The sequence below is a fragment of the Eubalaena glacialis genome, chromosome 5 (assembly GCF_028564815.1).
Source record: "Eubalaena glacialis isolate mEubGla1 chromosome 5, mEubGla1.1.hap2.+ XY, whole genome shotgun sequence".
NCBI lineage: Eukaryota > Metazoa > Chordata > Mammalia > Artiodactyla > Balaenidae > Eubalaena > Eubalaena glacialis.
In genome coordinates, this window is record NC_083720.1 from 44,077,279 (window position 1) to 44,104,640 (window position 27,362).

Consider the following 27,362-nt stretch of genomic DNA (forward strand, 5'->3'; position numbering starts at 1 on the left):
ATACAGAGATGAAAAGATATAATCCTTATGGTTAATGGGCTCACAGTCTACTAGGGAGACAGGTAAGTAGATAAAAAGTAGGTGTGCTATGTGGGAAGATATGGTCATATAAGGTTCAAGGACAGCAGGCTAGGTCAGGGGAATTGTGGGGAGTAAAGAAAGACTTACAGAGCAGGTGATATTTGAGCTGTGTCTTAAAAGAGAAGAAATGCATTAAGTGAAAAGAAGGAACTTCAGGGAGAGGGAACAAAGCTGGGACGCAGCTCCTAAGCCTTGTTTGGTGACCTGGCCTTTTATACAGTGTTCCAGTCACTCCTCGTGGCAGGAATGTGGGCAGAGTTAGAAACTCAGAATGAGGCTGGGATTAGCAAGAGCCTGGTGGCCCCCAAAGTCAATGTCCCAAATCCCATTACCAACACAACATCTGCTTATTTGCTTTGAATCTCTCCTACTCAATGAAGAGGAAAGGAGTGAAATTCCCAAAGGCCACCTTTTTTCAATTTAAACACAAAACAAACCAACTTCTGTTGGTTCTGTAGCTATGCCTATTTATTAGCTATGGGACAGGAATCCCCACAGCCAGCGTGGGGATGAGAAGGAATTCTTCATGAGAGCTAAGCCCAAGCACCCAACGGCCCCCCCCCCTGAGAATTCACGGCTAAATAAGGTCTCCTCAGCAACTGGCGAAGCACATGGCGCTTCCGCCCTTGTGGTTTCTATATCTGTAGGTGGAAGCATACATTCACTGCACTCCCACAGAATCCAAATCCCTGAGTTCTGTTCCGGCCACTCAAAATCACCACTGAGTCCTTGGGAAGTGCTAGACTACGCGGGTTTCCCCGTTCCTCAGACATGGCAGCAAAATGCTCTTGATACAGCGAAAAGCCCACTAATGACCGAAAAAGAAACGATGGGACATTACTGTTTACAACCACCATGGTGATGATTTATGAAGGCAGGAAGAATCCATGGATGCTAAAAGCACTAGGCAAATGAGTGCTAGGGAACAGGATATGGAAAAATCTGGAAGACATATCAGCTTAGCTTAATCTTCAAACTTAATTTCACTAATAATGGGACTAGTTGACATCAATAACCTCCTGATGTGATCCACTGAGTGGATACAGCATTTGTGTAGTACTCCTGACAAAATATTTAATTTGAATCTAATCATGAGAAGTCAAGATAAATTCAGAATTGAGGGACATTTGGGGGGGAAATAGTTTTAGGCTCTTAAAAAATTTGTATGTTATATAAAGAAAAAAAGGCTAGAGAGCTGTTCTAGTTTAAAGGAGACTAAATCTACACAGGTGAAGCAGTATTCTTAACAGAATACTGGATCTAGGGAATAAAAACTATAAACAACATTATAGGAAAATTTGAGAAATGTAAATATGAACTGTATATTTGATAAAAGTGTTATAATATCAATAATATTAAATGTCCTAAGTGTCATACTTGCATGTGGTTATGTAGGAGAACGACTTATTCTTATGAGATACATGCTGAAGTATTTAGTGATGTGACAAAATATTAACAATTGATGAATCCAGGTAAAGGATATACGGGTTTCCATTTATACTATTCTTGTAAAATTTCTAAAGGTTAGAAATTATTCAAAATAAAAATTTGGAAGGAAAAATGTTCCTGGGTCTCTTCCCATCTTTCCCTGTAATCATCTTCCTTTTCCAAAATCTATTTCCAATACTAGTTAGCCAATTAACCTATTTTCCTCTTTATTAAGCTCAAAACTTTCGGACTCACTTTTGGAAAGTCACAATGTTTTATGATTTCTTCCTTTCTTGTTGGGATTCTGACTCAAGGGAATAAAGGAATCAGTAAAATGATAATCGGGAAAATGTGGATTATCAAACTTAATAGTGAGAATTAACAGTAAAAAATTAGAATTCTTATTAATTTTGGTAGGTTGGTAATGACACTGTGGATAGTAAAAAATGTCTATATTCTTTATAAACGCACATTGAGGTGGAAGGTGAAATGACATTATGTCTGAGTTTGCTTTAAATGTTCCAGCAAATAAAAAAGAAAGAAGAGAGATGAAGCAAACAGGGCAAAATCAGATAATTTTTTCATCTGGGCAACTAGCATATGGGGATTCATTGTATTATTCTTTCCTGTTTGGGGTAGGTTTGAAAATATTCATTATAAACAATTTGTAGGAAATCTTACTTCCCTCTCACTCCATCATCCAATACAGATCTTCATCACATGTAACCTACTGTTAATGAAGTCACCTACTAATTACTCCCTTAGACTCTCATCTCTCTTAACTCCACTCCATTCTATACAATGTTGTCAGATTAATTAGCCTACAACCCCTTTTACACGGCCTCCATCTTTAAAGCGGTTCAGGTCCACACCTCCTGTCCTGGCCTAATCATTAATAGTGCTCCCTTCCACTCTTAAAAAGTCCTAGCTTAGATGATAAATTAAATCATCACCCTAAATCAGGTGAGCCTGAGTTCAAATTCCATATCTGATACATAATGCTATGTGACCTAGGCAAACTACTTAATGTCTCTGGACCTCAATTTTCTCATCTGTAATATGGAGGTAATAATACCCATCATTAAGAAATAATATGTGAAAAGCTCAGAACAAGGTGCCCAGCACATATTACACAATCAATATACAGGTGCTATAATTACGTCTCCCTCCAAATAATACCCCTCCAATCTAGCCAGATATCTTTCTTTGTCCACGAAACAAAATATACCTTATTCATGACCCCTCTGAGGCTTAGTGATGCTATTCCTCCACTTATCAAAACCCCCCTATCCTTGTCACTAAATACCTACAACTCATCACCCATTTGTGACCTTGAATGATCCACTGGCTTACATGTCCCCCGGACTATTTATTCTCTATAAATGCATTTTGTCTCCTCTACTGGAGATTGTTAAAGTAGGAAATGTTCTCTCTCCCACGTAAATCTCATAATCCCTAACCCAGTGTTATGCATCTGCGACAGGTGTTCAATAAAACTTGCATGCCCTAAACAAGACACCTAAATCAGATCTAATAAACTAACTTCTTCTAGGCAAGAACATTTTTCTTGAAAAAAAATCTAGAAATACAATCATAGCACTATTCTTAAGAAGTTTTGTTACATTTTGTTTTAAGAAATTCCTCCTCCTACACTGTTGGTGGGAATGTAAACAAGTACAACCACTATGGAGGTGCCTTAAAAAACTAAAAATAGAACTACCATATGATCCAGCTATTGGGATGTATCTGGAGAAAACCATAATTCAAAAAGATACATGCACCCCAATGTTCATAGCAGCACTATTTACAATCCCCAAGACATGGAAGCTACCTAAATGTCCATCGACAGAGGAATGGATAAAGAAGATGTGGTACATATATACAATGGAATATTATGCAATCATAAAAAAGAATGAAATAATGCCATTTGCAGCAACATGGATGGATCTAGAGATTATCATACTAAGTGAAGTAAGTCAGAAAGAGAAATACAAATGCCATATGAGATCATTTATATGTGGAATCTAAAAAAAAATGATAAAAATGAACTTCTTCACAAAACAGAAACACACTCACAGACTTCAAAAACAAACTTATGGTTACCAAAGGGGAACAGTGTGGGGAGGGATAAGTTAGGAATTTGTGAATAACATATACATACTACTATATATAAAATATATAATCAACAAGGAACTACTGTATAGCACAGGGAACTCTTCTCAATATTCTGTAATAACCTATATGAGAAAAAAATCTGAAAAAGAATGGATATATGTATATGTATAACTGAATCACTTTGCTGTACACCTGAAACTAAGACAACATTGTAACTTAACTATACTACAATATAAAATAAAAATTAAATTAAAAAAATAAGTAAATCATTAAAATAAAAGAAAAAAGAAAATCCTGCATGTCTTTCACCTCACCTTCTTTATTAAGCTCTAAAGGGGGTGGGGTTGAGAAATCAAAGACTTCTTACAAACTAAAACAAGATCCCAAATCATCATTATTGTTGAACCTTAAATGCCCAGCCATTCCAATGGTACAATGGTACTTAGAGCTGGATTTCTCTCCAGCTCTAAGTCCTTAATTCAGTCTGGTTTTTAAATGTACAACCTATTATTTTAAGTCTCATTTATCATAATAAAAAAATGACTAGACCTTCAAGCACAGTCAGTTCTAGATAATCTGCATACACAGGAGACCAGTGGGCAAATGGTTTGAAACCAGATGATCTAAATATCTTTTTGTTTTTCTTCTAGGTCACAACTTTATGCTTACATTCTATATGGGGATATAGGGTGACTTTAGCTATACAAAAACAATAACAAAAAAATCTGTGCCCAGGAAAAAAATCTGAAAAACAATCTTTGTTCTTTGGGTGGAGAATGGACCCTTTTTAAAATTTCTGTTTATGACCCTTTGTAAAATTTTTGTTCCTGTATATTTCATATGAACATATTCTACCTGTAAAATGGATACAAATAAAGGTATGTCTGTTGTGCTTGCAATGCATGACAGGACCAAAAATGATAAACTACTCACTTACATTGTCAACCATAGCATGTTCAGTCAACAAAGCTCCTGCTGTACTCTGAGTACCAGGAACCCAATTTGCAACAACAAAGCAGACACTACCTCCCTCCCAGCCAACCATTTCCCTTGCCATCTCTCTTGCTTCCCTGTCCTGCCAGCTCCCATTTGGCTGTATGGTCTGAAATGAGCAAGCTTCCTGTCTCTGGGTCTTAAGTTTTTCATCTATAAAATGGAAGTATGAAATTGGATGATTATTTCTGACCAGATGATCGTCCCTAAATGCCAAGTTCCCTAACACCAATGGCCTAATGCCAATTCGCAGTAAAGAGATTAGGCAAAGGGTTTCTGTATAAAGAGCTGCTGACACGAAATCAACATTAAAAAGAGTGACTCTGCTACCTAACTAGGCAGAAGGCACTTGACAGACAAACTCCTCAAAAAGGAAACAGATGGGAAAACAATCAACTTCACTAGTGATCAGAAATATATATGAAAGTAATGAGACACAATTAATTCAACCTTAAAAATTCCCGACACATTACTGGTGGTGGCATAAACCACTTCAGGACCTTCTGGTAAATTGATAATTCTTTCCAAAACTTTGAAGATGATATTTTTGACTATTAACTCCATTTGGGGAAAAGAATTCTAAATGTCTGAATAAGCCTAGCGAAAACTTGGAAATAAAAATATGGAGGGATGAGTTAGTTTCCATGTGATTCCACCCATTTTCTCCATGAAGTATGAGGTCACTGGCTGACGGAGGAGGGCTCAGGGTAGAAATCTGAGAAAGAGAAGAGAAAGTATGCAAATAGGAAGGGAATTTACTCTGTCAGGAGTGTGGTGTGTTTGGAGATCTGTGGATACACATTTAAAGCAAGTCCTGTCGGCACAGTTGCAACGTTTTCTAGAAGCAGTTAGTTACTCTGATATGGACATGAGAAGATGGAGTAACCAGAAAATGGTGCAAACAGATTTGGGATTTTGCCAGAAGAGAATCAAGACGGGAGAGGAGAGAAAGGGGATGTTGACGACACAGGACTGTGGGTGCTCACAGAGTGAAGATGAAGTGGTTCTGAGAGCATGATCGGGGGGTGCTGAGTTGGAGAAGGAGAAGCAAGGAGGCGGCTTGCTGTAGTTTGTCAGGGAAGGCCCCATCGGAGGAGGAAGCACAGGTAGAGATTTGGAAGACATGAAGGAACTAGCCACCCACTAAGAGGATGCAGAACATCCAGCTGAAGGGCAAGGCACGTGCAAAGACGCCACTGTCAGGAAGGAGCATGGAGAGTTTCTAGGAACTAACAGGCCAGCAGGGGCAGGGTAGGGAGGTGTACAAGAGTTTATCCATTTGTGCACCCAACAAATATTTAATGAGCACTTGCTACGTATGTTCTAGGCACTGTCCCAGGCTCCGGGGATACGGTATGGAAGAGGTGAACAGAATAGAGTCCCGGCCCTTAAGATATTTAGTCTGATAAACAGGATAACAAATGTTTACTAGAATACCAATAAACGTGTCACACAGAAAAATGAAACAAGGTAAGGATTAGGGAGAGGGATCCTAAATTAGAGAGCGTGGCCAGAGATGGAGATGACATTTGAGCAAAGACCAAGTTACATGAGGAATAAGCCATGCAGAAGAATGGTCCAAGCAAAGAGAACAGTCAGATGCCAAGGGTCTGCGGCAGGACATCGTGTGGTGTGTTCCAGGAAGAGCAGAGAGGCAGCTGGTGTAACTATTACAGTCCTTAGGAGGCTACTGTGTACCCCCTTCCCCATTCTCTTTCTATAAGTTGAGGCATCTGCATTGGTCCAGGTGACAGACAGCCTCCGCCAGGGGGAGGACAGTCCTGACAGAGAGAAGTGGACAGATTCGATACACATGCTCACAGTAGAACACGTGGATTTACCTGTAAGCAAATAGGTTCTTTAGGGAGACTTGTCTGTCCCTGTTATTGCAGGGAAGCACTCATTTCTGAAGTCAGCTGTTAATTTCAGAGCAGACGTTCATTTCTACTCTGCTTTATTTCTATTGCACAAGTTATATTTGGAATGGCTCTTTAAAGAAATGCAGTTCCTTGCAAAGCTTCCCAAGTATTCAGTCACTTTACACCACAGTAGCCTTGCTGCACTCAGTGAGCATGTCACAATCAATCGCCCTCCCAGAAGCCTGCTGTCCAAATCTCATTAGGCTGAGCTTCTGGGTCAGCCAACCTCCAAGAGGATTTTCGAACATAGACGACCTCCTCTTCCCAGGATACAACATCAATTAAATTATTAAAATATTAAATATTTTAAAACAATAATACAGGACTGATGGATTCCTGAAATAAATGCTAAAGAAATGTCAAACACAAATAAACAATTATGTCACCACCTTTTGGCTGCCAGTGTTGACTCTGAAGTTTCCTCCCACAGAATTACCAAACAGAAGCTCGCCTCTCAAGCTGCTTCCTATAAACGAGTCATCACTCTACTTGAAAGGATGAAGAGACTTCTTTCACCTAAGCTACTGCCCTGGGAGTCTTCTCCATCCTCTCTCTTCTAGTTTTAAATGATTCAATATTTAGGTTTTTTTTTTAATCCCACTCAAGAAGAACTTGGCTTTTAGGATTTTATTGTTTAATTTTTTAAACTTTTTATTTATGTTTTATACAGTTTTAAAGGTTACTTTCCACTTAACAGTTATTACAAAATATTGGCTCTATTCCCCGTGTTGTACGATACATCCTTGTAGCCGCTCTTACACCTAACAGTTTGTACCTCCCACTCCTCTACCCCTCTATTACCCCTCTCCCACCCTCCCCACTGGTAACCACTATGTAGTTTGTTCTCTTTAGCTGTGAGTTTGCTTCTGTTTTGTTATATTCACTAGTTTGTTGTTTTGTTTTGTTTTGTTTTTAGATTCTACATGTAAGTGAGATCACACAGTATTTGTCTTTCTCTGTTTGTCTTATTTCACTTAGCATAATGCCCTCCAAGTCCACCCATGTTTTTGCAAATGGAAAAGTCTCATTTTTTTATGGCTAATATTCCATTGTGTATATATATACATATATGCATACACACACACACACACACACACACACATATATATATATATATACACACCACATCTTCTTTATCCATTCATCTGTTGATGGACACACAGGTTGCTGCTGTATCTTGGCCACCGTAAACAATGCTGCTAGAAACATTGGGGTCTGTGTACCTTTTCCAATTAATGTTTTGTTTTTTAGGATTTTAAATTTTTATTCCTATTCTACCTAGGCTTACCGGGATATGTATAACATAAATAAGAAGGAAGAAAAAAGAAAAGGAAGCCCAGGGACACAAGGTGAAACTCCTTAGCTCCATGCAGGTGGAGACCATCTGACTCGTGGTTCCATCCCCCAAAGCTGGCACTCCACATGCACTTGGCACTTGTGGAAAAGGAACATAGGAAGCAAGCAGCACACCTGTGTCCTACACCTGCGCCTGAAGGGGGAGCCACTGTTCTAAAATCTCCCAGGAGCCACCCAGAAGCGTTCAGTCCAATTGCTCAGGAAAAACTTCAACTAGAAAGAATGTTTTATTCCACGTGCTCTCACCGAAAGGAAACTCTGAGATGTGATTAACCGCCTCTACAATACCCTAATGGTAGCTGAAGGGATGTGTTTCGTTGTGCAATCACAGAAAGCAAGGAGGGGAGAGGCATGGGAAGACTCACCAGGAATCACTCCAGGTGTGCAGCCCACATAGCTCGGGACAAAGCCCAGGTGGATGGCAGAGTAGTACACAGGGGAAGGTGGGAAATGTTTTAAATAAGTAGACTCTAAACAACTCATACTGACTCTTTGTCATTCACGCCTTTTCAAAAAAGTAAAATTTTCTCAATTCCTCAATTGGTTTTAGCCAAAGTAGGTAAAGGGGGAAATCAAAACTGAAATTATAAACTACCAGAAATTAAAAATGAGAAACCCACATTTCAGGATAAATGCATTTATTAAGAAATAAGAATAAGGGGCTTGCCTGGTGGTCCAGTGGTAAAGAATCTGCCTTCTAATGCAGGAGACGCGGGTAATATCCCTGGTCTGGGAATTAAGATCCCACATGCCGCGGGGCAACTAAGCCTGCGCGCCACAACTACTGAGCCCACGCGCCTCAACTAGAGAGAGAAAACCTGCACACCACAACTAGAGAAAGCCCGCACGTAGCAACGAAGACCCAACGCAGCCAAAAATAAATAAATAAATAAATAAAATAAGTTTTAAAAATAATAAATTCTTTTTAATTTAAAAAAAGTGAGAGGGACTTCCCTGGTGGCGCAGTGGTTAAGAATCTGCCTGCCGGGCTTCCCTGGTGGTGCAGTGGTTGAGAATCTGCCTGCCAATGCAGGGGACACGGGTTCGAGCCCTGGTCTGGGAAGATCCCACATGCCGCGGAGCGACTGGGCCCGTGAGCCACAATTACTGAGCCTGCGCGTCTGGAGCCTGTGCTCCGCAACAAGAGAGGCCGCGATAGTGAGAGGCCCGCGCACCGCGATGAAGAGTGGTCCCCGCTTGCCGCAACTGGAGAAAGCCCTCACACAGAAACGAAGACCCAACACAGCCATAAATAAATAAATAAAATATTAAAAAAAAAAAAAAAAAAAAGAATTCAAGAATCTGCCTGCCAATGTCGGGGACACGGGTTCAAGTCCTGGTCCGGGAAGATCCCATATGCCGCGGAGCAACTAAACCCGTGCACCACAACTACTGAGCCTGCGCTCTAGAGCCCGCGAGCCACAACTACTGAAGCCCGCACGCCTAGAGCCCGTGCTCTGCAACAAGAGAAGCCACCGCAATGAGAAGCCTGCTCACCGCAACGAAGAGTAGCCCCTGCTCGCCGCAACAAGAGAAAGCCCGCGCGCAGCAACAAAGACCCAACGCAGCCCAAGTAAATAAATTAAAAAAAAAAAAAGCGAGAAAAAATGTTATTTGCTTTGTATGTATGTATATTGCTTTTATATATGTTGCTTTTATATTAAAAATAAATGTAGTTTTATTTTAATATTGAGCAAGAAACTAATGTATACAATTGGACTCATTTGCTGATTCAGATTTTTAAAAAATATTTATTTATTTTATTTATTTATTTAGGCTGCGCTGGGTCTTAACACAGCACATGGGATCCTTTAGTTGCGGCATGTGGACTTCTTAGTTGTGGCATGCAGACACAGTTGCGGCATGTGGGATCTAGCTCCCCGACCAGGGATCGAACTGGGGCACCTGCATTGGGAGCCTGGAGTCTTACCCACTGGACCACCAGGGAAGTCCCTTGATGATTCAGATTTAATTCAATACTTATTCCTTCTCTGTTCAGGTATCCCCAGGAGCCCTTGTCACCTCTAGTCTGAATCACACAAGATGTTCCTCACATCACAGCTATTTCTCGCCCTTGAGCTCTTCATAGATATTTAATTACCGTTAAATTTGGTAATCTTGTTGGCTAAAAAATTATAAACTTGAGTTTTCCCATGAAAGTAAAAAAAGCAGCAATCTTGGTAATAAAGTTTAAGTTTCTGAAATATAAATAGCTGTCGCAAAGTTAATACACTTTGAATTCTACAGGAAAAAGTGAAGCCACCCACTGCAACTCACCCAGATAGTTGTATAAGGTGAAGTGTATAAAGTGAAGTATTAGGATTTGAAGAAAGCGGAGATAAATTAACAGCTGACAATAAAGAAACAAAAAAAATTCAAAAATCTGACAGTAAGGGAAATTCTAGAAAAAAAATTAAAAGCAGAGCAACATGCTCTTTCAGAAGGGCTCATTGCCCTGCAGGTTTTACTGTATGATAGTTCGGTGATATCATCGTGACACTAGTATTTCAAGAAAGTACACATAGCAAATGTTCAACCTTTGTTAAGTAAATAGAGAAAGAAATTTGTAGTGGTTAGGGGAGAAAGTACAATATTTTTAAAAGTTCAAAAATACCAAAACAAAAGCAAGAGATTATGAAGGATCTCCAATGTGCCAGGCACTGCTGGCATCAATAAGTGTACAATCTAAGACAGCAAACTATTAAAAGGCAGTGTTAAACGTGCAATAGTAAAAGTGTATAAATGACACAGACAGTACAGACAAAATGATGCGATAAGAGTCACCAGATCTCCAGAATAGGTATCACATGAAGAAAGTTTTAAAGAAACAAAAGGAGTTTGCCAAAAGGCAAGTGGAAGGAAGAAGGCAACAGAATGAGTTGTTTGATCTCCAGGGGGTTAGGTCCTCAGGTCAAGCAGGAAATGCAGTGAACAAAAACCAGGCAAAAAAGAATTATTCACGAAAGTCCCTTAAATCTCTTGTCTCAAGCAAGCAGTGACAACTTTTAAGCGCTGACGGAGGAGGTGGCTTCATACTACATAATGCAGTTGTACAACAGTAGGAAGAAACATTTGTACTATTCAAGTTATTTCTCTCTTTTTTACTCTTCAGCACATAGAGTTGAATCCTCATGAATTGAAGGCTTGGACGATGTGACTATTCAAACGTACAGTGGAGGCTCTGGGAGCTAAACCCCACTTTGCAGCTGATCAGATGACCCAGCCATCAATTCCTTCCCTCAGAAAACATGGCTGTGCACCAGCCCTCACCATGAAGTCACCATTACCACCTCTGTTGGGTACCCTTGGCCCTCTGCAAACACCAGTTCACTTGTTCACTTCCGGGGTGGATTAGTGTGCTAGAGCTGTTGCAACAAAGTACCCCAAATGGCTTAAACAACAGAAATTTATTGTCTCACAGTTCTGGGGGCTGGAAGTTCAAAATCAAGGTGTGAAAGGTGCTCTCCTGAAGACTCTAGGAGAGGATGTGTCCTAGATCTCTCCTGGCCTCCGGTACTTTCTTCACTTGTGGCAGCATGACTCCAATCTTCACGTGGCATCCTCCCTGTGTCCAGATCTGTCTCCAAATTTCCCCTTTTATAAGCACACTAGTCCAAGTGGATTAGGAGCCCACTCTACCCCAGTATAACCTCATCTTAACTAATTGCATCTACAACAAGCCTATCCCCAAAGAAGTTCACATTCTGCAGTACTGGGGGTTAGAACTTCAACATATGAATTTTAGGGGGAAACAATTCAACCCATAATACCGGGTTTGCTCCCAAGCTTCTTTCTGCCTCTTTATATATAATAAGTAATTAAATATTATACAAATGTGTAGTTAAATATTACACAAACTAAGGAAATATGAAAATAAAAAGAATGAGCATTGAAAACTAAGTCTAATGTTCTATAAAGACTTAGAAAAGGCAAGTACATGTGAGTAAGCTGTAAAAGTCTGGGGAGAAAAAAATCAAACTAAAAATCCAGAGCTCTGAACTCTGTTTTGCTTCACTTCAAAGAAATCAAAACAAAGAACCAAAAATTATACAGGATGCATCATGGGTGCTCTTTATATAAATTATATATCTAATTGATGTTAAACTTCAAACAATTAACTCATAGTAAAAAAATGTAAGCCTTGGCCGTACATCAAAAGATTGGTGAACGAATGTTTTAGGTTCCTTGCTTTTAAATTTTATTTTAGGCAACACACTTATAGGAACAGACATGAAGAGATGTCCACAATAAAAAGTTAAGTGAACAAGTCAAGTTACAAAATATGCAAAGAATTCCATTTTTTTCTTAAGAGTTCCAATATGTTTGAGAGTATATTTGCAAACAATTTTGAAAGGATTGGACCTGCTATGAATGAATGAATCTAGATAGTGACCATCAGTGCTGCTAACATCACAAAAAAAGAGATAACCAGATGTTATCCATCTCCTGATGCAAATGTTCAATACCATCTATAAACTGTTATTTCTCCCAAAACAAACCTGCATCTGATCTTTATAGGTCCTAGTTTATATGAAATGCAGAGGACAGAGAAACATGTAAAGAACACCATGAAGATGGAATCAGCAAAATTCAGCCCATGGGAAATACTATAGGAACAGTAACAAGGCTCTTCAATAAATAAATTGCAAGGGGGAAAAAAGACATGGCAAGGCATCCTATAAGTTAAAAACAGACATAAAGAGACAAATTAACCAACTGCAATATATTGGTATCATTTGGATCCTGATTCAAACAAACTGTTTTAAAAACTGCATTTATGAGACAACCGAGAAATCTGAATATTTCCTGAATATTTTATTATACTGAAGAGCTACTGTTAACTTTCTACAGTATAACAGCATGATGTCTTTATTTTTAAAGAAATACACTGAAATATTTACAGAGGAAATGATAGAAAAACTGAGATTTGCTTCAGAATGAAGGGGGTGAGTAAAAGGAGTGGGTAGAGGTAGAAATAAACAAGACCAGTCATGAGTTGAGTTGTTGCATCTAGGCATCCTACAAGCTCCTGTCTCAACTTGCATCACTCGGGCCTCTGCTTGTGCACCTGGAATGCTCTCCTCTGCTTCCTGAACTCTTCCACACCCGCAAAATTCAGTTCAAATGTTCCTTCCTCCAGGAAGTCTTCTGCAATTGTCCCATCATGACTAATCCCTCCTCTGGACAGCCATGAGCACCCTATTCACACTGGACAGTCAGCACGGGCCAGCCCTCCTGCATCATAGCTGACTGTGGAGGTGGCGGTCTCTGTGCTCAAGCTCAGCCTTTTGAGAGCAGGGGAACCCAGTCGACGCCATCTCTGCCAAACAGCAACAGGTCTAGCTGACTACATACTTACAGGATGGAAATTCAAGAACTTGGAATCAGACAAGTCAGCTCTGAATCTGGTTCCATCATTTTTCAGAAATATGACCTTGGGCACATCACTTAATATCTCTGAGCTATTCTCTGGAAGAACTAAAGAAGTGTGTAATAGGTGTCATGGGCTGAATGGTTGCCCCCAAAAAGATATGTCCAAGTCCTGACCCCGGGAAACTATGAATGCAACCTTATTTGGAAAAAGGGTCTTTGAAGATATAATTAAGTTAAGGATCTCGAGATAAGATCATACTGGATATAGGATGGGCTCTAAATCCAGTGACAGATGCCTTTATAAAAGAAAGCAAAGGGAGATCTGAGCCAGAGACACAGAAGGCAGATGTGAAGATGGGCAGAGATTGGAATGATGCAGCCACAAGCCAAGAAACACCTGGAGCCACCAGAAGCTGGAGGAAGCAAGGAAGGATTCTCCTCTAGAGGCTTCAGCCTCCCTGAGTGCCAATATCTTGATTTTGGACTACTGGTTCTCAGAACTATGACAGAATAAATTTCTGATGTTTTAAGCCACTCAGTTTGTGATGATTTGTTACAGCATCCCTAAGAAACCAGTACCCTGGGAGTCAAATAAATACTTGCTCTTCTGTCCATGTGATCATCAAGACATAAGATTAATTTAAAAGCTTATAATGAATATGGGTTTTATACATTCATATTTTACTTAACAAACACTTATATAAGCACTTAGTTTATCAGACAAGGCCCTCATTGCTTTATAAATATTATTTAAATATTATGATGATCCCCTAAATACTATTATTATTATCTGCATTTTACAGAGGGAAAACTCAGACACAGAGAGTTTAAGTCACTTGGCCAAGGTCACACAGCTCGTCAACATAGAAGCCAGGAATCAAACCCAGGCAGAGGCTCCAGAGTGCAGGCTCATCACTACCACTCAAGGGTTGGGCTCATTTCCAAATCTAGACCCCAGCCAAGCAGAGGGTACGTGGCAAGCCTGCCTCAGGCCACCCCTCCCGTAATGTCCCTCCTGCTGTATGCTTCTGCCCCAGCATTGCCCCATCCAGACCACACTGGACAGCTGCTTCTCCAAGTGTACATTTTAGAACTTCTTTTCCACCCAGTAGACAGCGATGTCTAATACCACATAGGCTTCATCCAGCAGCTGCTGGGGTGGCCTCTCTTTATTTACATTCATATTTAATCTCTCATTTCCTGCATGTATTTGAAGACCTCAAAAAGGACATCATCGCTGGAGACCAGGAAGCTTTCCTTCTTGTGTCTTTCATGGCACTGGCACACATTTATTTTCCAGAAGGGCACAGCCTACCTCTACAGCTCACTTACGGGAAGGCAGGGGCACGTTTCAGGACTTTGTGGGCAAGCTTATGGGAATACAGTCAACAGGACTCATTTTTCAGTTTAGCACTGGAAGCTGTACTATGAAGCAGAAGACAACATCAGATGGATTAAAGGAGTGCCTGTTACAGTCTCCAGATACGCCCCCTTCCAGGGAGCACAGGGGGAGACAAGCCCAGGCGCGGGCATCACAGGGCTCTGCGTCAAACCTTGGCTTGGTCCCTTAGCCATCAGTGTGTGTGACCTTGGAACACACCCTTAACTTCCCTGAGTCTCACTTCCCTTATCAGCAAAATGCAAGTGGCATCTATGAGCCTGGACCATCAACCCAGCCTGCCTGAATTCAAACCCTGGCTCTGCCACTGGCTAGTTTTGTGACCCTGGTCAAGTCAGTTAGCTCTCTGGACCTCAGCTTCCTCTTCTGTAAAATGAGATTAATAGCCCCTAGCTCACAGAGTTGTTGAGTTGTTCAAATCCCTGAAAGCAGGCACATACTAGCTGTTTGCTGTTATAATTGTTCGGATGCAAAGAGATGACAGCCGTAGACTGCCCAGCACAGTGAGTGACACTGGGGAGACAGGATCAATTAATGTTAGTCCTTTCCCTCCATGACCTTATTTATGGCCAGGCCCATTGCCAACATGAGTCACGTGATGTAAAGAAAATAGTGCTGGCTCCATCTGATTAAGTAAGAACACACAGGTGCTGGATATAATAAAACATCCTAATACTAGGTGGACATTGGCACGGACACACCTATCGGGCTGTCCGTCCAGCCACCCCTTTTCTGGAAACCACCTCCCTGCCTGTGATGCCACGGGGGCAGCGATGCCTCACAGTGCCAGGCTCACAGCACCCGGCCCAGGCACGAGGTGTGACTGTAGCCTTCGGTTACCCGAAGGGCCCGTGGTTGGTGACTGGCCCCGAGCAGGACTGGAATTGAGACTTGGGACTAAAAGAGAGAGAATGCCCAGCCACTCACTCTCCAGGAAGCTGGCCTGAAACCTATGACGTTGGCAGCCTGGTTCTCCACCAGGAGGATTACAGGATGGGAGAACCCAGAAAGGGGGGTGGGAAGGAGGAGGAATGAAGAGGCCACGGGGCAGGGAGGAGCCAAGATGGAAGCCCGGTCGAGTCCCTGCTGGCTTGATCCCCTCCCCAACCCCCATGAGTGTCATGAAGTAACCCAGAGCCCTGATGATAAACCCCTTTTTTAAAAATTTTTTTTATTGAAGTATTGTTGATTTACAATGTTGTGTTAGTTTCTGGTGTACAGCAAAGTGATTCAGTTATACATATATATACACACACACACATATATATATAAAAGAATATATACATATATTCTTTTTCATATTCTTTTCTATTATGGTTTATTACAAGATATTGAATATAGTTCCCTGTGCTATACAGTAGGACCTTGTTGTTGATAAACCCCTTTTCCGATTGCCTTTGCTAATAGGTTTCTGTTACCTGCAACAGAAAGACTCTCAGTTAATATCACATCCTGGTGGCATCTCAAAGTCTGAGGAAACCAAGCTTAACTCTTCCCTCTTCCCCACTTCTACCACTTCCCCAGCTCTGCCCCCAGACCCACCAACTCCCAGGAGCAAATCAGATTAGCAGAAAATGCTGTTACAAATAGGTCAACCATCCTAAAATCTAATTTAAAAAATGACAAAACAGGGGCTTCCCTGGTGGCGCAGTGGTTGAGAGTCTGCCTGCCAATGCAGGGGACACGGGTTCGAGCCCTGGTCTGGGAAGATCCCACGTGCTGCGGAGCAGTTGGGCCCGTGAGCCACAATTACTGAGCCTGCGCGTCTGGAGCCTGTGCTCCGCAACAAGAGAGGCCGCGATAGTGAGAGGCCCGCGCACCGCGATGAAGAGTGGTATCCGCTTGCCACAACTAGAGAAAGCCCTCGCACAGAAACGAAGACCCAACACAACCATAAATAAATAAATAAATTAAAAAAAAAAAAGACAAAACAGAGTGGAAAATGATTTTAGAAAATTTCTATAGAAATAAAAGCAGGGCTTCCCTGGTGGCACAGTGGTTAAGAATCCACCTGCCAATGCAGTGGACGCGGGTTCGAGCCCTGGTCTGGGAAGATCACACATGCCGCGGAGCAACTAAGCCCGTGCGCCACAACTACTGAGCCTGCGCTCTAGAGCCCGCAAGCCACAGCTACTGAAGCCCGCACACCTAGAGCCCGTGCTCCACAACAAGGGAAGCCACCGCAGTGAGAAGCCCGTGCACCACAACGAAGAGTAGCCCCCACTCGCCACAACTAGAGAAAGCCCACGCACAGAAACAGAGACCCAACACAGCCAAAAATAAAAATAAATAAAATAAATAAATTTATTAAAAAATAAAATAAAATAAAATAGAAGCAGAGGAGACTTTTTTTCACTTGTTCCATTAAAAAGGCTCGGATCTGGGTCATGATTTATGCCAAATTCATCACAGACACCCAAAACTGGAAAAGGCACTGCTCACCATCCACACCAGAAAATCTTCTGCAATGCACGCTTTCAATGTGCAAAAATTACTATTTTTCATGGTAACTCATGATCATTTTAAAAAGCAGTATGATAAAATAAAAAGGAAATCAATTACCCACAAAGTAAGCTGTAGAATATAGGAAAAATAGTCCTGGAGACAGGGGGTTCTCAATCTGCCACTGGCTAGTTGTGTGCTTTGAACATGTACTCTTGTCCTGACTTAGTTTTCCAATCTGTAAAGGGGGCTGTAATAAATAGAAATAAGACCACCATCTACATCCATCATCTACCTCTCAAAGTTGCTGGGAGATTCAAATGAGCTAACACTTTGCACAGTGTGCCTTACAGCAGATCCTGGGGAGAGGAGGAGAGAACAGAGAAAAAACAAGAGCCCACGAAATGCAGATATTTTTGTGGGAGTAAAGACTACTCAGTAAACTAGCATTGCATCCAAATCCTGGCTTCTAGAGCCAGTTCTGCTGCTGTGGGGCTTACTGCACCCCAGTGTTCATTGCAGCACTGTTTACAGTAGCCAATACATGGAAGCAACCTAAATGTCCATCAACAGATGAATGGATAAAGACGAAGCGGTACATATATACAATGGAATATTACTCAGCCATAAAAAAGAATGAAACAATGCCACTTGCAGCAACATGGATGGACCTAGAGATTACACTAAGTGACATAAGCCAGACAGAGAATGACAAATATCATATGATATCACTTATATGTGGGCTCTAAAAAAAAAAAGATACAAGTGAACTTATTTACAAAACAGAAATAGACCCACAGACAGAGAAAACAAACTTATGGTTACCTAAGGGGAAAGGGGAGGGGAGGGATAAATTAGGAGGATGGGATTAACAGATGCACACTACTATGCATAAAATAGATAACCAACAAGGACCTACTGTATAGCATAGGGAACTATACTCAGTATTTTGTAATAACCTGTAAGGGAAAAGAATATATATATGTATAACTGAATCACTGTGATGTACACCTGAAACCAACAGGACATTGTAAATCAACTATACTTCAATTTTTAAAAAAAGTCACGGGTCTTCCCTGGTGGCGCAGTGGTTGAGAGTCTGCCTGCCAATGCAGGGGACACGGGCTCGAGCCCTGGTCTGGGAGGATCCCACATGCCGCGGAGCAACTGGGCCCGTGAGCCACAGCTGCTGAGCCTGCGCATCTGGAGCCTGTGCTCCGCAACAAGAGAGGCCGCGATAGTGAGAGGCCCACGCACCGCGATGAAGAGGCGCCCCCGCTTGCCACAACTAGAGAAAGCCCTCGCACAGAAACGAAGACCCAACGTGGCTAAAAATAAATAAATAATAAAAATAATAAAAATAAAGGAATTCCTTTAAAAAAAAAAAAGTCACATGCCAAGGGGGAAAAAAACCCACGAAAAACCATGTTTGTTTCATAGTGTCCTTTATGTTGCAAAGCACCTAATGAGCACTTTGAGGCTATTACGAAACCTAGTAACTGGGTGAAAGAATATGAATAATGGGATGGTGGAAGAAAGCCAACACACCAAGACATCACCTGCTAAATTCAGTATATTATATTCTCTAAGCAACCTGACAATTTTTTCTGAAAGGGGTAGTGCTGGTCTGTTTTTGGGAATTTCTTTCTCCGAAATAATAAGTATTGACGAAGGTCAAGGGACAAGCAAGGCTAACACCCTCAGATTACATTAGGATTTAAATTCTAGACTAATCATGATGTTGGTAGTGAAAACCCTAGAATGCATTGGAAGCAGGATGTCTTTTAACCTGATCATTTGAATGAAGACCTTTAAAGATACTGTTTTCCCTTGTGAAACAAGTGTGAGGAAGCCTTCACATGAAATCTAGAGGGAGAAAAATAAAACGACATATGGAAAGAGATTACAGGATTAATTACATGATCTGCCTTAGAATGACACAGGAGACTTCACAATCTTTTTAAAGAAGTCACTGTAAATTCGTATTAAACAACTGAATTCTATGCTTTTTACATAAAAAAACAAAGAAGCCAAGACTAAAAACACTAGTAGGTGTTTATTTATTCAATTATATTTACATCAAGTCCAAAAGTAAACAAAAAAATATTTATTGAGAAGAGTGAATTTGTATTCAACATGAATAAATAAACTCAGTTTGTTTTCTACTTCTGTCCTTTGGATTTCCAAATTTAGTCTTTTAAGCAGCGACATAAACAGTAAGCAGTACTTGTTCAGGACTCTCTTCTGTGACAGTAGGGCTCAGGGTGATTTACTTCATTGAATCGAAATTTAAACTAACAAAAAATTCAAACTACACTTCAAACTGTTTCAATTGCTTAATCTGAGACAAATAAATGTAAAAAATTCTATGTAAATGTATATTAAGAAAATCTGTAAACTGCTCATAATATAAACAGGTGCTGAAGTTCACTAAATACATTTTCTCTCTCTGCCTCTCTGTCTCTGTCTCTCTCTCTCTCTCACACACACACACACACACACACACACACACATAATCTGCTTATGAACAATGGCTGGCCAGCTAAGGAAGATGATAAAGATTACTACAAATTTTATAATATTTAGTAGTCACTGATAATATTCAAATCTTTGTAGTTTAAAGAACAAACTTAAGCTAGACCTAACATTAAATCAATAAAAATTTAGACTGCCAAACCCTAATAGCAGACAATTTCCAAGGACCATTTAAATTTTCATAATCCTATTCCTGAAAACATATACCCGGAAGACTTCCGAGTACAGATGAGCCGCAGTGGTAAGGCCAGATAGTACGCACACAAAACAACAGCACGATGCCATGAAAGTTCCCTCCTGGCTTCACACTCAAACTCTTAGACCTGAAGCAAACAAGTTACCCAGGTAACAGGTATGGTCCGCCCTGGCCTTGCCCTAAGCCGTGTCAAAACTGCATTTTGCGGTGGGTGGCAGAGAGTTAAATTTGTAACTTTAAATGGCCATGAGAGGTCATTATTAACTTCTCGTTTGATGACAGAGAATTTGCATTTTTACCCTAACTTTTACCTTTGGTATGAACTTGAGAATAATTCAATACTCTAACCAAAAAACAAAACAAAGCAAAACAAAAAAGGAGGGGAAGAAGGATAAAGAATTGGAAAAACAACATAGCAACACAGTTTGATTTCATTTTATCATCACATTCCTGACAACCTATTTATTTTTCTTAACTTCTGGCTAAATACTTTCTGCTCCTGTGCAATTCAATCACTTTGAATCTCATACTTTAATATACAGAATATATTCTGCACTGATCATGTTGTCATTAACAAACAATATCGTGTGTGTGCCTGTGAGTATGTTTGGAGATATATTGTATCTTGTCCCGCCGCTGGCACTTACCTTCAGGGAAAGCATTCGGCTGCACCATGTGTAGAAAGATGTGCACAATTTGAAAGAAGATGCCAGTGGGTCCAGCTTCATAAGAATCTTTGGTCTCATAGTTCGTTGGAGGAAATTCAAATTCCAAACCATCAGGAATGTATGTGGATGATGGCGGCGGCCCCTCTGACATGGTGTCCCCATGAAGCCCCAGCAGCAGCAGGAAGCCAAGGAGAAGGGCCATGGCTAGCAAGATGCCCCAAACATGAGGTAGAACTGGGGGCCTCCCTCTTCAGAGGTTCTGGAAGCCTTGGGGAAGACAGGAGTGTGTTTCTGTGCGGAAGAGGTGTGGCGAGGACTGAGTCTGCGGAATCCTTGGTTTTCTGGCTGGGTTGGCATGCGGTGAAGGGTGGCAAAGAACCTTCTCGGCTGGGGAGTTACGGTCAGTCGATCAAAGCACCATCCCTGGCAGGGAGAGAAGGGGCGGGGTCACTAATGCCTGCAGCCTGCCTGCACCGGCAGCTCCCCTGGAGGAGAGGCTGCAAGGCTTTAGAGCAAGCCCTCAGCCTAATCCGCTGCGGAGGAAGCAAACACAGAGCCTGCTTCAGAGCACAGGGGCAGGAAAGCTGGAAGATTCCATGCTAGGGGCCAGACCCAGAAATACCAGTTAGTGTAACGAGTGTGTGGTCTTGGAAACTGATATTCATTAAGCACTTATCACATTCCAGACACGTTCTACATGCTTTACGGGTAGGACCTCGGTTAAGGCATTATCTCATTTTACAGACGAGGAAACTGACTCCGAATTTCAGCAACTTGCCTGAGGCCATGGTTGATTCATGGTGGGGTAGAATTCAAACCCAGCAGTTTGCTTTCAAAGCCCAAGTTTGGACTCTCCCAACTCCAAGACACTCTCCCTACAGAGCCCTCCCTCGCAGTGAGAGAAGCAGAGGCCCCCAGCAATAGATGAGATGCTTATTTTTCCTCCAATTTTGGGTTGTTCTCCCCATCTCTGGAGATATGTCTTACTCCACCTTTTATTTTATTAATGTGCTCACTGATCTCATTTCAACCCACCTTCACTCACCCCCAGCCCAAACTAGACAAGCATGGCCTCAAGGGCAGGGAACAAGCTCTTTAAGGCCAGTGACACTGGTTTCTGTCTAATATGCTCATCAGGTAGCCGTGATGGAAATCCCTGTCCCAAGTCACCACCTGGATGACTCGGGGTCCAGGCGATGAGAGGCAGAGCAGAGGGAGACTCCCGCCCTCCCCTGGGGAAAGGGAGAAAGATCAGGAACCTTAAATCAGCTACCAGCCCAGTGTCTAGTGAGGGCAGTGTGGACCCGCCCTCCTCGAGTTTCTCTCCCCAGAACTGAACATAAGGCAGGCATACAGTTGGCTATCAGTAAGAGCTGCTGAATATAAAACCAAATAAGCCAAAACAGCTGCTTTGCTTGTACCACTGCAATAGGCTAGATGAATCAAAAACAACAGGGATGGGGGCTTCCCTGGTGGCACAGTGGTTGAGAATCTGCCTGCCAATGCAGGGGACACGGGCTCGAGCCCTGGTCTGGGAAGATCCCACATGCCGCGGAGCAGCTAAGCCCGTGCGCCACAACTACTGAGCTTGCGCGTCTGGAGCCTGTGCTCCACAACAAGAGAGGCCGCAATAGTGAGAGGCCCGCGCACCGCGATGAAGAGTGGCCCCTGCTTGCCGCAACTAGAGAAAGCCCTCGCACAGAAACGAAGACCCAACACAGCCAAAAATTAATTAATTAATTAATTAATTAAGTTCCTCTTTAAAAAAAAAAACAACAACTGGTATACTCTGCTTGCCCATTCTTTTCTGGGGTCAGGAACACCCTGATTTCCTTTTCTACATCAGATACACACTCAGGAACTTTCAAAATAAAGACAGGGTGCTCCTGAAACACACACTGCAAGATGGAGGAGAGGGACTACCAAGAAAGTGACACACTGCACAAAAGGCTAGAGGACCCGCTACCTATATTCCACCAAGTCGAAGAAAGCTCCACACAAGAGGTAGGATTTAATGAGCTATTTGAATGAAGACGTTCATTCATATCGGGTCCCCTTAGATACTGCCTCATCTTCTAAGCCTCATAACCACTCCTATTACTTCTGCACACGCCTGCCAATGGAGTGACCCTTGACTCTCCCATTATCAAATCATGGGCTGCTCAGATCCCCAGTGACACCGAGTGCCAACCTCATGGAACCCCTAGCTTCCAGGTCCATCTCACCCAGACACAGACACACCAGGACGCTGGGGACTGTTTCCAAAGGGCAATCCCTGCCAGGCATGGCTGCTGCCAACAACCTGTCCTCAGGCTCTGAAGTGCTCTAGCCTTTCACTGGTTCTACCAGGAATCAGCACCCTGCTCAGACTTCAAATCATATCCAGAGAGAACAAATAAGAAGGAGGAAACAAAGCAAGTCGGCTTTTGCAAGGCCCCTCTCTGGAAGCCTGCAGGGCTGCACAGGGCAGGAGGAAGACGCGAAAGGAGACGGGGCGTGTGGTTATTCAGGTAGGATAGGACCGTGCTGCTTCAGGCAGGCAGGTGGGCATGCACACACACGTCACACACACCGTGCATGCACTCACAATGACACACAACTCACAGAGACGAAGCACACACCAGGAACGTACACTCCACACACTGACACACACAGGCACACACCACATTCCCGTCTTATCTTGTTATCTGTTAAAGGACAGGCAGGAGCACAGCAGCTGGATGGATTAGAGGCTCAGCTGCTAAGAAAGGCTGACTTCCTGGTAATGCCACCAAGCTTCAGCTGGGGACAGAGAGAAACACAGCGGGAGGGAAATGGCAGAAGGCCCCCAGGAGAGCTATGAATAAACAGACTTCCAGACATCCTCGGTGAAGAAGCAGGGGAAAAGAAATCCCAATGGAAATGCAAAGATGGGGTGTTCCACTGAGTCAGGGCAGCACCTGAGCAGCACGTGCGTCTTGCTCCAGAGGGTAGGTCCCTCTTAAAGTTTAGACCACTTTTAGGAACATCTCACTACTTATGAAACACTAGACAATGGATAAAAGTCAAGGCAAAAAGGAAGAGGGTTTCATCTCAGTTTGAATCGTTGTTCCAAAAAAGAAGGTCTGGGTACTTCCCTGGGAAAGCACACTAGGTAGCGAGAGCCACTGAGAGCCGCTTAGGGAACTGCCAGCAGAAAACCCAAGACGGCTCCCGACTCAACAGCTGCATCAGCGTAAAACGGAGTCTGTGTTTAAAATGAAATTATAGGACCTCATTTCTGGAGATGTGGCCCATTAATCTGCATTTTTAACATGCTCCCCTGGTGACAGATTCTTAGACAACTAAGGTTTGAGAGCCAGCACTGTTCCTGAGTTCCCTCCTGGCTAATCCATGCCGCTTTCCAAAGACACCTCCAGCTTCCCAAACACAACTGCAGAACAACAGACGTGAGGCAAAAGCACCCCAAACGCCCTTCTTGTATCACATTGAACTGATCTAGCCCAACAGCTTGGTGGGGTCCCTGACTTCCTCATCTTCTCCGTACCCTTGGAGTCTGGCGCACAGTAGGCACTCAATAAGGATGGCTGACATCAAATGGTGGCAGGTAGAGAGAAGACTGACACAAAATGGTCATGTTGACCTATTTCAAAATTGGTCAAGCACCTGTGTATGAGCAGTCTACAGCCCGCGGGAGGGAGGTGTTGGATTGCTTGTAGCTGTTTCCTCCAACACAGGGAGCAGACTGTCTCCTCACTGGAGTCATCCATGACGGAACAACTGGTCTACCACTCTGGGGGGGCCATACTTTCAGCTGCAATCCTTGACTTAGCAGGCTTTGGAAATCGCTCCCTTGGGGCCTCTCTCCTCAAACAGGCACTAGACTAATCAATAAGGTAGGTTCACCAGTTTCTGGTTTACGGGATGAAGGTTCCTGGGTCCCCTGGAAAGGGACCCAAGAACACGAATTTTAAGCAAATACCTCACATGATTCTGAGCCTGGGGTCCAGAGATCGACACTTCCATGAACACTGGTTTAAAAGCAAATACGATGACCATCCAGCTTCACTTCTTCTCTACTTTTTCTTTTTGATGGAATTTTTGAAGGAATTTCTTTTAAAAGGATCTGTGTAGGTGTTATCTAGGGTTTTTGGGGGGTGGGAGGGTGGATGGGAGATGCCCAACTTCTGAGCCCACCTTTGTGAGTCTGGGGGGTGGCAGCCCTGCCTCTCATTGTGAGGCCAGCTGAGGTGCCCAAACTGAGCCCAGGCTCAGCCAATCAGATGCTTACTCCCGGGCTTGTGCATGAGACACACTGAGGCAGAGGCAGTTTCCACTTCATCCTAGCAATGATGGCAACATGCCAGCAGCCACAGCCAGAGTCTAATGGTGGCAGCCATGGCCACACACCCATCAGGGGTCCTGTTGCATGTCCTGAGTCCCACTCCTCTGGGCTCCTGAGCCTGGCTAGCCAGCCTTTCTGTCACTTCGCTAAGCCACCCAGTAACCAGTCCCTTTTTGGCTAAAATTACCCAGAATTGGCTTCTGTCATTTTTAACAATGCATCCTGACCTTGATCAAATCTCAGAGCGAACTCTTGACCCCTACAAAACTGATTTCCTTCATATTTTAAACAGTCCCGACGAAACTATATTTGGTTTAAAGTTTTATTATTTTCAACCTATCCTTTGATGCACTTTGCTTCACCTTACTAGATACACAGAAATAGTCCAGCGTGGAACTCATAAGGAAGTTCATTAAAAAATTATGGGATACATTAAGAAAACAAAACTAAACTAAGGGGCGCTGCTGCAGGGACCAGAGCCCTGGCTTTCGAGACTGGGAAGTCTCTAGTCCCACTGATGAGCTCTGTGACAGCAGTTGCTTACAATCTCCACGCTCTCCTTTTTGCTAGTCTGTAAAATGGTGTTTTAAATAGTGTGGGAGGGTTGGAAATGGAATAGGTACAACGCCTGGCACACACACAACTGGCCGTCGATTGAGGGTCTGGACTGCCCCTGCGAACAGCAATAATCTCAACTCCACCATGGCCGCCAGGCTCACCCTGACAGGCAGAACAGCTTCCAGAACATTGAAGGAGGAAACTCACAAATGAGTGAGAAAAGCCTAAGTAGTTAACTTCACACACATTGAATAACAGGAAGTTGGTGATATTCAAGTCTTGCGAAAACGGCAATTTCATACGGTCCAAGCAACCAAAGAACAGCAGCTATTTGGGTCTCCGGTGGGTCTCTGTTGGGATGGGGGGAGGGGACGCTCAAGGACCTCAATCACACCTGCTTGTGTTAACAAAGATCAGCCGCCTCTCTCAGAAACCCGGGAAAACCTTTCTCCAGCCCGGGCAGGAGCAAGGTCAGCAGCCGCCGCGGGCTACAGGCGCAACCTGTTGCTACAGAAAGCTGGTGGCGCCGCTTCCCCAGCCTTCCCCTCCAACCCACCTGCAGGCCGGGGCCGCTCCTGCCCTCGCTCCCTCCGCGCCAGGAACCTCTCCCCGGCTGCGGGACAAAGGATGGTCGGCAAGGCGGGCGCGGGAAGCCAGGAGACTCGAGGAATCCGCCGTCGCCTGGGGGAGGGGGTTGCCGGAGTAACTTGGCTGCCCCGAGAGAGTCGGCGCCGGTTCCCCGCCGAGGCGCGGGTTGGCGTGGACTGGGGTCGCCGTCCTAAGCCGTGTGCCCCAGGCCCCCCTGATCGCACCCCCCGCCGCTCTCGGAGAGGGCTTTCGAAGAAACTGACCTGGGGCCCCCGACTCTCCCGCACCGCGAAGCTCCTCCTCTGTCCACGCTTCCCTTTGTTGTCCTGGCCCGCGCCTAACCCAGCGGGGTGCGCCTCCATCATCCCGTTCTCCATCAGGCAATCGCCAAAGGTCCCCGCGCTGTGCACCCAAAGCGGACCGGGGGGATGCATCAAGCCAGGGGTGCGTGCGCTCCCAGATGGGCAAGGCGATAAGGCCTCCCATGGCACCCCCAGAGCCCCCCTCCTGTGATGGTCGATTGCACCGCGTACTTCTTTTAGCAAACCAGAGGAAGGTGACCCCTTTCCATACCCAGCTGGGGAGGGTCAGTGTCCCGCACCCCTCGTTCCACTCCCCAGGACTCCCCTCACCGCCGAACAGTTCCCAAGCCCCGGACCAACCTCGCCTCGTCCGGCGCCCTCTTCAGAGAACGAGCCGGTGGCCTCGGGGTCTGGGTCCCACTCGCGCTCCCACCGCCTGCTCGCGCCCCGGAACCTGGCCACAGCCGCCAGCTCCCCTCCAGTGGGCGGAAAGAAGACCCACCACGCAGCCCGCAAAGTTTGCGTGCGTCTGCGCCCTGCCCGGAACTCTCGCAGGGTCCACCTCTTCGGCCCTGCAGCCCCTCTGGTTCCCCCGACGCTCCCGGGCTTGCACCACCTGCCGCGGCGCCGGGGAGGGGGTGCCGAGGGTTGGGAGGTGAAGGGAACAGAGCAAGCCCCTCCATTCCCCATTCCCCGCCCCCAGCTTTCTGGAAAGGGGTGCACTCAGCCCCCGGGTCTGGGCCGCAGACACCTTCCGAGCTCCGGCGTGAGGACGCGGCTACTCACCGTGCGCCCGGTCCAGCTACCGGTCAGCCCTCGCCGCCGCTGCCACCCCCCCCTTTCCTCCCAGCCCTGCTCGCCCGGCCCCGGCTCATGAATGATTTATGAGTCGGCTTCGGGGACCACCGGGATGGCTTCCGGAGAGGCCGCCCCGCTGCCCCGCGCGCCGGCCAGACCCCGGGACGGGGCGGGTCCGGAAAGGCGCCTGCCTTGGAGGCGCGCCGGCGAGGCCCAGGGTGCCCTTGGGGACCTGTTGCGGCCTCCCCAGCTCCCGGGCGGGACTTGCGGATGAGGCTGCCGCAATG

At 44.2% G+C, this 27,362-nt stretch overlaps 1 protein-coding gene across 5 annotated transcripts in view; it reads right to left on the reverse strand.

Annotated features, from left to right (window-relative positions):
• The window catches only part of PROM1 (prominin 1), a 111,297-nt gene that overhangs the window by 83,732 nt on the left and 203 nt on the right, over window positions 1-27,362 (reverse strand). For 2 of the 5 annotated variants that reach the window (XM_061192117.1, XM_061192113.1), the window contains exons 1-2: window positions 27,064-27,344; window positions 20,485-20,928 (exon numbers count right to left, since the gene is read on the reverse strand). In XM_061192117.1, coding sequence (XP_061048100.1) covers window positions 20,485-20,707 — 223 coding nt within the window. In that variant the 5' untranslated portion in view covers window positions 20,708-20,928; window positions 27,064-27,344. Of the gene's footprint in view, window positions 1-20,484; window positions 20,929-25,943; window positions 26,069-26,637; window positions 26,729-27,063; window positions 27,345-27,362 lie in introns of those variants that run through there. The other 3 variants (XM_061192115.1, XM_061192116.1, XM_061192114.1) reach the window with 3 other exon arrangements.